Source organism: Eptatretus burgeri, chromosome 5, assembly GCF_056783735.1.
Source record: "Eptatretus burgeri isolate ZD-2024b chromosome 5, Ebu_testis_v1, whole genome shotgun sequence".
Lineage (NCBI taxonomy): Eukaryota > Metazoa > Chordata > Myxini > Myxiniformes > Myxinidae > Eptatretus > Eptatretus burgeri.
Window position 1 is genome coordinate 20397869 of NC_140965.1, and position 12340 is coordinate 20410208.

The window sequence follows — 12340 nt, forward strand, 5'->3', positions numbered from 1 at the left end:
GAAGGGGAAGTGTTTGAGAGGATGTGTGGAAGAGAGAGAGGATGCGATTCCAGAATTGATAACTGGTTATAACATTAGTTTAAAGCAGATTATAAGGTACTGGCAGAGTACCTGCCCTGTGGGCAATCTTGTTCCAAGTATGCAACATGTTCTTCTAACGCATACCTATATTTGGGTGGTGTAGACTGTCGAGGCAAAAAAAACCCAAACTCATGAAGTTATGTGCATGAAGCAAAAACATTCCAACTGCTTACAATTCAAAATGCCTCACTGTACTGGATAACGTGGGGACAGGAATACTGTCCTGTAAATGGTGGGTACATGTAATACCCTCCTCCACCTGGAGGTGGTGCTACACAATACACATTTATATAGAGAATTTGTATCCCCTCCCCTCCCCACCCACCCCCTTCCTCCCTACAAGACAACCAGAAAAGATAAAAACACCCCTATACATTCATTGGGGTCATGCTGATCCTATGTAGCAAGTCTGGATGTAATCAGGCCAGAACTGGAGGAGAAGTAGCATGACAAACAAACACACGAACACCGGTCCGTTAATTATTATATGGATAAGGCTTGAAGTCCAAGTCAAACCTTGTACCTTTTAATCTGTTTTATACGATATGACATTAAAAAACACGATGAATCCAGTTCAGAAAACTTAGCGTTAGTGAGGTGTAAACGGGAGCTGCGGATTTGACCAGCGTATGTGAAAATCCCCGAACCAGAACGAATGCTAAAATTATTTCAATGCGTACTTTTACTTTGGAAAAAACATGTGCAGCAGTGAATCTCCAAGTTAGAGGCCTTGAAGAGCTCTTGTGTTGTACGTAAAGAGTCATTTCAGAACTGGCTTTGGCAAGGGCTTACGAGATTGGTTTAATGAGTGCAGTAAGAGGGTTTATTTATACATTTTTCAGGGTCGTGTTTTGACTTTTCCTTTGGGAATTTATGGCAAAACCATTGGAGGTTGTATTTGAGGCTGACAGGATGGCTTGGCCTGGAGGTATTGCATCAGACTTTTAGTCGTCTGGCCTGGGTTTGACCATATCGACTCATCTAAAAAACTGTTCCGCTGGTGATTCACATGCAGGGATAAGTATAAATGTGTGCTCCGTCCATCGGATGGACGTTGAACGAGACAATTGTTTTGCATTCTCTTTCAAATACTGCACTGTACTTCCATTCTCTCCTCAGGCTCGCAAATTTGGAATTGTTCCGACTGTACTAAACATTGCTTCAGGGATTGCCTTGCTTGGTGGGGTAAGTACATTGTTGGAGTTGATTTTATAGTTTGTAGAGTTGCCATGTTGTCAAAGCGAAAGCAATGCATATTGAAGTAAAAGCATGTTGTACTAGTAGGCTAGCGATTATAGGTCAGATTTTTTTGGTACTTAATCAACCGGCTTGACACAAAGCTACAAGAGGTCTCATATGAAAGATGGGGATCTCAATAACTCATTTTGCCCTGTTGTCCTCATTTTTTGGTGTGCGGCCCATGAAATATTCACACCTGAAGGATACCCCATTAGAAAATTTTGACCATTTCCGAAAATCAGTGAATTAGCCATAACTCAAAGCAATGCACCCTATTTTTACATGATTGGTATTGAAATGTGCAGAATGAACAGGGGAATACTACTAGTTACTTAATGGAATACTTCTAGATAAATCAATGTACATTTGAGTGCTTTTAATAGAAAAAAGACGTAATTTCCGGACCGCGAACTTCGAAAATCATCAACTCTAGAAACAAACATCTGCTAATTGTCATATTTTTTCTTTATTTTATATGTGTTCAGTTTACCATATCAATATAATGAGAATATTTTGAAACAAATTTCTACAAGCAAATTATACGATATAGTGACTGAAGTTTGCACAAGTGTTGTGACAACTATATGTTACACCAATACACATTGTTCTACGAGAAATGAACTAAAACATATTTTGAGCGAGTGTCCTCGATATGTTCAACCATCATTGTCCGTGTCATTTTGGTCACCATGTGACAGTTCGTTGCCACACTGCCTGTCACTGGTGGCACACATGCACTCGTTAGTGCAAGGCAAACTGTCTTGTGAGCAGCTGTAGCTGTTGGTACATGGTTCACTACCACGGCATGAACCCACAAGACCATATAACATCTCCGCTGATGTGGGTCCATCAAACAATGTGGGATGCAGCACACCTTCTCATCTGTACCATCCACGACCCTCTGGTGTGGGAATTTCTGGATTTGCCAGGTGGGCATTCATTCATACTCGGGTTTGGTGACCGGATCTCTTCACATGTTCGAGAAAAGCTGGTTCGGACGGAGGCAACTTATGCACTGGGACATCTTTGATCGCTGCGAGTTTCTCCCGAAGATCATTCAAATTTGTGTGTGCATCCATATATTTCCCTTGAGAATCATACATGGCACTGAATAAATGTCTTGAAGCAACCACTGCCTCCTGGAGATCGTCAGTGGCGAGGACTTCGAGGTATGGACCATTATTCTGAAGATGCAGTGTCTTCATAGCTTTCCATGCTTTCTTTTTACCATAGCCGAAGAATGCTGATACAGAGTCACATCCTGTCAGGGCATGAAACGCAGGAAGCCGGGTACACATTTCTGGAGCAAGCTGTAACGTATCTGATGGACCGGGATAAGCTTGCATCCTGCTGATGTTCTTTTCTCTATCCATAATTCGGCAGTGTCCCGCAACTGTGGAAAATAGTGGACTGCTAAGACAAGCACAGTGTCTGCTGATTTGATTGTAATGGACCCACGCACATTGTTACATCTGAACTCGTCATCGGTATGCTTCACATGAAGAAATATCCGAGAATCTGCCTCTTCCTGCATTTATGCGAGTTGACTGTCATGATACATTCCTGCAGATGAAAGGAATGCTGTAAGCGAACCATCAGAGAAGCCACCAGTCAAATAGATCCGCTTTTCTTGGTGATCTGAAAGTTCTTCTGCTGCTTTGCGAACTGTTGCTTGTCAAGGTCCTGTTCGGACACTGTGAAGTTTATCACGTTTTCTGGAATGGCAGATGAAACAGGTTGACCAATCAGTCATATCGTGGGTATTTGCTCACGTGTGTTTAGGCTCCACAGTCTTTGGTTTCTCCTGTGATGCATGTTCTGAGAAGAATGATAAGTTCCTCTTACTGGTGTACGACTGATAGCAACTGCGGTGGTAGAATAGAGACATATCCGTTCCTTCTTTACGTGACTCCAAACACTGGCCAATTTCATCGTTCCGTATTTGTGAAGATGACTTTAAAGCTTCCAAACCCATGCTCCCAGCTTTGCTGACCTTCTCCTTTGATGAATTCTGACATATGATGTATGTATCCCATTCTGTCGACAACCTTCGCTTCTTTTTTGGCAACTGTAACTTCAGTGGACTTGATCCCGGTTCATCTGGACACCATTCAGCCATGTTGGAGTCCTATAATAAAGAGAAATTGAAAATTCCGTTAAATGATGAACGAAAGACCACTTTTAAGCATTATTGCATAATGGGTAGAGCATTTATGATGTGTCCATACAATTGGCATTGGCGTTCTACAACCCTGGAAGAGAAGGAATTGAATAAAAAATAGATATATTAGGTTTAACTAATTGCTTAGCTTTAGCCTTTCAGTAGTGTCCATTTTTGCACAACCATGCAGGACAACCTCAGTGCATGGATGAGATCGATGGTGAGGATGATAATTATGTAATCACGTTTTATCATATCTACTTTAATATTGTAAAGGATGACTACTGAACATAGCAATGTCAACATCGGTTTTAAAAAAAATCGCCTTCTCTGATATTTTCCTGATGGTGGTCCTAGAATTTTAGAAAATTATCGTATTTTGTCAATAAAGGCATATAAATTTACATATAATGATGTGGTTGTGATACAACATTATTCTTCTGTCCAATCGACACATTTCAATACCAAACGTGTAGGAAGAGGGCTCTTTATCTTGTAGTTTATGGGAAATTGTGATTTTCTGAAATGGTTCAAATATTCAGATGGGTGTATCCTTCAAATGTGAATATTTCATGGACCGCACACCAAAATATGAGGACAACAGGGCTAAATGTGTTACTGAGATCACCATCTTTCATATGAGACCTGTTGTAGCTTTGTGTCAAGCCGGTTGATTAAACTCCTAAAATATAGCCCTTTATTGAGGTTTACCGCTGGCCTATAGGACGGCACTCGATAGAGTCCATATACCTTTGTCAGGCTGAATATTTTATTTCATTTGATATATGTGGATTCCCGCCCGCCGGCGTGCGGAAGACCACTTCCAGCCGAATCGCGGCCGTATGCCCACCGGATGAGCAATCCAGTCGTAGCCTTCCGGATCGAACGTCGGAATCCCGCGACAGGTGTGTTTTGAGCACACCACAGCCTAGTCAACACTCTACCCGCGCTACAGGGTCAATCGCCGATTCGTCGATATACCTAATTAATCGCACAGGCAGACTACCGAGAGACTGTACCTCAATGGGGCCGCTTGGAAATGAGCCGCTTAAGCAGCGGCTGAGCCGCTATCAACCAAGATTCCCGTCGCCTGTGTTGGTGTACTCACAATTTTGGGCCTTGCCCTCAAATTTTCCATTCGTGCCCTTGCACGGTCTCATGGCTGGGACGCGTGGCTCCCTTGGCAGGAACTACCCTCTGCCGATTCTCAAACTATGGCACCCCCGGGCCCTGCAACTGTCTCCGAGCCTACCAGCTCCCTAAAAACGCGGGGGGATTGCCCTCTCTGGCATTGCCCCCCTCCAATGCCCACGTGGCGTGTTGGCGCCCCAGATCCTTTTCCGAGGGTTGCCCGTGCCCAGTTCACTGCCCCTGTGGCCAATGGCGCCCCGGGCCCCGCATCATGCAGGCCCACCCATGCCCACTACACGATCCCGGCCCCCAGGGGCCCTTGGCCTACCGCGGCCGACTAGCCCGGTGCCCGGGGTACCCCCTAAGCGATACTCACCGTTCACAGCCATGCTCCCAGCCCGTCAACAGGGCTCCTGCACCCCTCCAAACGGGTTTCGAGCCTACATTCGCACGAACAGCAAAACAACCTCCATTTTGTCAATTTGGCTAACCCACTGTCTTCCTTTACACTGACCCTGGGGTCCCATGGGTGGGAATCACTCCTCCCCCCAATCACTCATCGCACCATGCATACCACATTCGCTCCATTCACTCATCGTGTACATTTTCCACTTCTCCTCTCGCACATCGCTGAACTCTGCCATTCTTCTGTCTAAATACCCTAACTACCTCGTGCTCCCTCATCATCCCTTACAATATAGCACATTCCATTTAACACTACGTAGCTAAGCTACGTCCCCTCTACACACTCAGTCTGTCCGTGTCTCCAAATAATCATTTTTCCCATCCTCCATCCTAAAGCTAAACTAAAAACCCTCTACCTAATCCATTCCACAGGCCCCATGAGGACTTATCCCTGCCCCGTGAAGCCGGTCTAACTAATGCTAACCCATCCCCCGAACTAGTTCCGTCCTGCGCCCCGGACAGGAGGTCTTCCACCCCTTGCCTGGGAGTCCTGTTCACCCGAAAGGGCGAGGCTTGCCTTTCTCTGTTTTTTTTTTCATGCACACCAGCGCGGCAACGCCAACCTGCGCTCTTTCCCCGTGACGTCATGGCAGCTGTTCGCGCACCTCGTCCCTCCTCGGTTGGTAACATCCGGCAGGGATTCCCCTCCTGCCGGATTCCAACCATGCAGCCACGACGTCACCCTGCACATCCCAAGCAAACCTCGCTTTTCGAGGGGTTGCCCACGCGAGCACATGTGCTCTGCTCGTTGGAATTTACAAACACGCTCGCATGGAGAACCCGTCCGGTCCATATTCGTTATCCAGCCTACCTTCTGTCCATCCACAGGATCGGCTAACATCCACTGCGTGCGTTTCCGGACCGGATTTCACTCGCGCAAACGCGCACGCGGCGGCCTTGTGCGACGCACAGCACAGACCCCGCACGCGCTGCTGTGCAAACCCAACACGGTCCCCAAAACAGCTTCGGCCGCTACTCGGCCTTTGTCCTTCATCTGGTCCCGTCGTCGTCGCCATTCCACGCACACACTCCCTCTTGCCATGACGGTCACTCACCTCACCATGACACTCTCACACGGAGACGCGGCTGTGCCTTCCCGCATGCAGACCATCATCTCCCTCACATATCGTTCTCTCACACACACGGTTTTTCTCACAGATGGTATTTTTCACACAAACCTTTTCCCTCACACACGCGGTTTTCCTTATACACGGCCTTTTACTAAGGCACTCCTTTTCACCCACGCACACCATTTTACTCACATACGTGGTCTCTTTTACACAATGCCTTTCACCCACGCTATGCGCGCTTTTCAGCACACATTTTGCCACACTCGTAAACACACACTTCGAAACCACACACACCGGAATGATCGCACTGGGAATTTGCGCCACCACTAGGGGTCCCGGGGCCTCCATGCCCCCCAAGCTCCGTATGTACCCGTCTACAGCACTCGCCCCCTCTACCTCGCAAAGCTCGACCGGACCCACCTGGTCGAGATCCACTTCAAGGGAGCATAGCGTCTCCCTCCATCCCTGAAGGAGGCTATCCGGCTGCTTGCAACGGGTCACGACACATTCCCCAAGCTCCCCCTCATTGTCCCTCGCTAACTCCATGTGTGTTTGCTCGTCTTTCACCCCGTCTTTATCGTGTAGTCTCTCCTCTACCGTTTCCATCTCCCTTGTCTCTGCTAATTCCGTCACCTCGTTCATTACCTCCATTTCTTTTACTTCCTTTATTATCTCCCTCGTCTCTACGTGTCTCGTACACGTCTCCATCACCCCATTTAATGTTCCCCTCTGTGTCACCGTCACTTTCTCTGTTACCTGCATGAGTCTCGCCCAACGCGTCTCCCGAATTATTTTGTCCTCCCCCGCTTCAATCGCGAGCCGGACAGCCGTTGCACTCCCTCCCAGCTCGTTCGCTCCAACACGTGGCGCTGCCATTTTGAGCTCCACTGCCCGCGTTTCGCTCCTCGCAACCGCCATTATTGCCTTTTGCCCAGCCTGGAGTTCCAGCACTATGCGCTGCATCTCACCCCGCATTTGTTTCATTTCCTTTTTCGCTTTGAGTGCGTTTCCATCCTGCACGCATTTCCATTTATATTGTTTTCCATCTGTTGCATCTTCCCACTCAGCGCTTGTGTGATCATCTCCACCATTTGTGCGATGGCCGATGGCTCGAGCCGGACCGATCCGCCATTGTCGGTCGCGGTTTCGCTGGGGAGTGGGGAGGAATTTTGACGGAGGAGGGGAGGGGAGGGGTGTCATACACCGCGGCCGCCGCCGCGCCCATTTCGGGCTCTGGGGTTGTTTGTGGGGGAAATTCATCCTGCATTATGGAGTTCTGCACGGTCATTTCATCCTGGGCCATGGATTCTATCATCTCTAAATCCATACCTAATCCCTCCTGCCCCTGTTCGCCTTGAACTGCCATTTTGCATAACGGAATTAATTTATATGCCCGCAATTAGGGGAACACGGAGGGTTGCTTCGCATACCCTTGGTCCGGTTCCGTTAATTTGGTTCGGAGGCGAGATGGATTTTAATCCCACTCCTGACACCATTGTTGTGGATTCCCGCCTGCCGGCGTGCGAGCGACCGTTTAACCAATAGCGGCCGCTTTGCCCACCGAACGGACAATCCAGTCGCGGCTTTCCGGATCAACGCCGGAAACCAGCCACGGGTGTGTTTTAAGCACACCACAGCCGAGTCAATATTCCACCCGCGCACGACAGGGTCATTCGCCAAATTGTCGATATACCTAATTATTCGCACGGGCAGACTACCGAGAGACTGTACCTCAACGGGGCCGCTGGGACACGAGCCGCTTAATGCAGCTCGCTCCATTTTGGGATAACCGAGCGGGGTGTTATCGCGAGCCCCGTTGGACCCGATCACTTTACCGGCTATTTAAAAACCAACTATATTCCGAGGGCAATATGGCAGTTCAATTAGGGAAAGAGGACGCAACGAACGGGTTACATTTAAACAAGCACATTTATTCCACACACAACACGTATGCAGTCATGTATCAATCAATGCACGTATGCAATCACATATGCACTCAATGCAAAACACGCATGCAGTTATGCAGTTATTTAAAGCAAATGCTGGTAAGGGACAAAACACGAGCAAGACAAAGAGTCTATTTTATGCACTGTCTATTTATTATGTACACACTTAACAGTTCCACTTGAAGACATGGCACCACAACGTTCATTCAAAAGCAAAGAAAAACCCCAGGACAGACGAGGGGAAGACTGGACCTCTTGGGTCTTTATAACACGGAGCCGTGTAGACCGCAAAGGCTCCGCGAGACCGGGCTGGCTACCTTCACCTCGCTGGGGCGACCCGCGACATCCCGTCTCCACGACCCACGGTAAGGCACGGCTCGGCAGGCCACGCGCCTTGGCTCCGCTCTCTGCCCACCACTCCGATACGACACCCTTCTCTCCTTTCCACACACCTCCGCAACCTCCAGCGCCGACTCAGAGAGCGACCGACCGACGGAGAGAGAGCCCCCTCCCTAACAGCACGCGCGCGAAGCTTCCAGAAACGGCGTTTTCCTCGCCAAATCGGGGCCTTTCCATTATTTTTCTTTCTCCCCGCGTCTCTTCCGCACGTGTTTTTCATTGGGGGGGAGACGGGTGAGGTCGTTGTCCGTTCTCTCCCAAAGAATGCCAGGCTTCTCGCAACCGTGCTGAGGTGGAAACGTGGTGGTGGTTACGGTGGTCCTTGTAATGGTCGCGTGGCTGGCGTTTTGTGGTGGTCGTGAGGGTGGTGTGGTTGGGTGCTTGTGGTTAAGGTGGTTGTGTGAAGGCGGTGGTGGAGAAGGTGTTGGTGATGGTTGTTGTGAAGCGGTTGGTAGTGGAGGTGGTGGTTGTGAAGCGGTTGGTCCAAAATAACGATAGTAAAAGAATAACGATAGTAAAAGAATAACGGCTAACTCAAAGATCACAGCCCTGATCACACGAATAAATCTCTTAGACATTGGTGGGGAAATCTATCTGAACATAGACTTATCGGCATAACTGATCTAAGGACCTATATGGTGTTCTGCGAATTTTCACAGCCGCAACACTACCCTCTCCCCTTTTTACAGACTCGTCCCGAGTCGTCAAATTTTCGTGTGCCTTCATGTGTAAGTTTCCCCGAATATGTTTTATCTTCAGATCCCTGAGTGCGACATTTAGTGTATTCGTGTCCCAAAAATAAATAACCTAATGGCTGAGTAACTAACTAACTAACTAAACAAACCCAGTCATCTAGACGACTAAAATAAATTGCCGGCGCTACGACACACATGCAGGGGAAGCAACTCATTCACAATCTTAACTTAACTTACAAATTTTACACTAAACCATGGCCCAGGACTGATGGACTCTGTGGGGGAAAAAGGGCACATAGCAATGTCGGCGATATTTTGAGGGTGAGCGCCCCCGCAGCTGAAGGTCGGATGTCTTCAGGGCCTGTTCAAAAGGCCCCGTTGTCTGTCACAAAAACCTTTTCAAATCTTCAGCTGCTGAAGGCAACTCACCCCAACCCGGTGGCTATGCGGCATCCCACAGGCCATTTTTGAAGCAGGAAGCCAGGTTGCTCACACACAGTCTCTGGCTCATGAAACAAATGCAGGTGACAGGGAATGTGGCCGGCTGCACCAATGCAGTCCTCGGCCTCCCCCTTGAAATGAGCACAGTGAATACAAACGGTGCATGGGCTGCACCAATGCAGTCCCCGTGTGCGGCTGCCTGCAAGGCAGTCCCTGCAGAACACTGGATGGTACTGATGCAAGCAACACAAGCAAATGAGCGGATGGATGGATGGATGGAACACCCGGTGCATGGGCTGCTCAATGCAGTCCCGTGGTGCGGCTGCCTACAGGGCAGTCCCTGCAGAATAATGGATGGTACTGAGGCACATGGTGATGGTTGAATGGGGCAAATGCAACAAAGGGCAAGCAGGCATGGGGTCAAGGCAAAGGCAGGCAGACAAGGCATGGCAAGGCTGGCACAGGCCTTGTCGTAAAAACAGGCCGGCAGGTGAAGCTGACCTGCACAGGTGTTGTAGCAAAAACAGGCCGGCAGGTGAAGCTGGCTGGCACAGGCCTTGTTCTGGAGGTTCGTGGAGGGAGTGCGGTGGTGCTGGCCACTCGGAAGGCGGGCTCGGACCGACCCTCCTGTCTCCCTCCCAACCTATCGCCTTTGCCTGTCTCTGTCCATACCCACCCCCTTCGTTTGCAAAAATCCAAATTTAGCCACAACTTATTTTTTTGTTTTATTTTATTTTTATTTCTTATTTCCCCTATTATAAATCGTCTCCCTCACCCCCTTTATAGTCTCTGTCTGGCTAACCTATCCTCCCCGAGCCCAACTCCCAACCCCGACGTTCTCTTCCTGGAGGGGAATAAGGGAGAGCTAGCGTCCTGTGTCGAGGCCCAACGAAGCCTCAGAATGGCCTCCTCAGATTACAGCGATATTTTTACCCAAAGTGGGTCCAGCGGCCCACAACGAGAGTGAAGGGATGGATGGTGCGGAGGGGTACATTTCTCTATCTACCCTAACATTATTAACTTTAAACTACCCCGGGGCTTTGCAAAACTGCCTCTCGCTTAAACTGCTGGTTCTAACAACCAAGATTCCCATCGCCTGTGTTGGTGTCCTTACAAATTTGGGCCTCGCCCTCAAATTTTCTCTCGTGACCTCGCACGGTTTCGTGGCTGGGACACGTGGCTCCGTTGGCAGGAACTACCCTCTGCCGATTCTCCAACTGTCTCCGAGCCTACCAGCTCCTTGCAGACTGGGGAGTGCCCTCCTCGGCTACTCCCCCTAGATACTCACCTGGCAGGCTGGCGCTCCGGGCCCCTTCCCTGGGTGCCCGTGCCCAATGCACTGCCCACGCGGCGAATGGCGCCCCGGGCCCCGCATCATGTGGGCCCACCCGTGCCCACTACACTATCCCGGCTCCCCCATGGACCCTTGGCCTACCGCGGCCGACTAGCCTGGTGCCCGGGGTACCCACTAAGCAATACTCACCGTTCGCAGCCACGCTCCCATCCTGTCAACAGGGCTCCTGCACCCCTCCAAATGGGTTTCGAGCCTACATTCCCACCAACAACAAAACGACCTCCATTTTGTCAATTTGACTAACCCACTAACTCACATTACACTGACCCTGGGGTCCCTTGGGTGGGAATCACTCCTCCCCCAATCACTCATCGCACCATGCATACCACACTCACTCCATACACTCCGGCCCGCTGGCCTTCACTCACTCACCAAGTATAGTTTCCACTTCATTTCACTCCATCGCTGATCAATGCCATTCTTCTTACTGAATCCCATAACTACCTCGTGCTCCCTCGTCATCCCTTAAACTAGTAGCACATTCCATTTAACACTACGTAGCTAAGCTACGTCCCCTCTACACATCCAAAGTCTGTCAGTGTCCTCAAAATCCCTTTTCCATCCTAAATCTAAACTGCAATCCCTCCAACTCATCCATTCCACGGGCTCCATGAGGACTTATCCCTGCCCCATGAAGCCGGTCTAGCTATCACTAACCCATCCCCCTAACTAGTTCCAAGGGGGTCTTCCACCCCTTGCCCAAGGAATCCTGTTCACCCAAAGCGAGGCTTGCTTTTTTTGTTTTCTATGCGTGCACCAGCGCGGCAACTCGCAACCTGTGCTGTTTTTATTTTTTTATTTTTAACTCCCGTGACGTCATGGCAGCTGTTCGCGTTTCTTGCACCTCGTCCCTTCTTGGACGGTAACCCCCGTGCAGGGAGTTCCCTCCTGCCGGATTCCAACCATACGTGCAACCACGACGTCACCCTGCGCATTAAAAGCAAGCCTTGCGTTTCGAGGGGTTCCCCACGCGAAGACGTGCTCTACTCGTCGGAGCTTTACAAACACGCTCGCGTGGAGAACCCATCCGGTCCAAATTCATATCCCAGCCGAGCTTCTGTCCGTCCGCGGGATCGGCTCATCCACCGCGTGCGTTTCCGGACTGGATTTTACTCCCGTAGGCGCGCTTGTGGCGGCCTCGTGTGTAGCACAGCACTGATCCCGCGCGCGCTGCCGTGCAAATCCGGCACGGTCCCCAAAACAGCTACGGCCGCTACTCGGCCTTTGTCCACCGTCAGGGACCGTCGTCGTTGCACTCTCGCGCACAAACTCCCACGTGCCACGACGCTCACACACCTCAACATGACATTCACACCGGGACATGCGGTTGCATGTTCGCGCATGCCAACCGCCATCTC

The 12340-nt window shown here is 49.8% G+C and overlaps 1 protein-coding gene across 2 annotated transcripts in view; it reads left to right on the forward strand.

The window, feature by feature from the left end:
• The window catches only part of LOC147025990 (P2X purinoceptor 4-like), a 64108-nt gene that overhangs the window by 32079 nt on the left and 19689 nt on the right, over positions 1–12340 (forward strand). For both annotated transcript variants that reach the window (XM_085880960.1, XM_085880961.1), the window contains one exon: positions 1201–1266. In XM_085880960.1, the coding sequence (XP_085737086.1) occupies positions 1201–1266 (66 nt within the window). The remainder of the gene's footprint in view (positions 1–1200; positions 1267–12340) is intronic.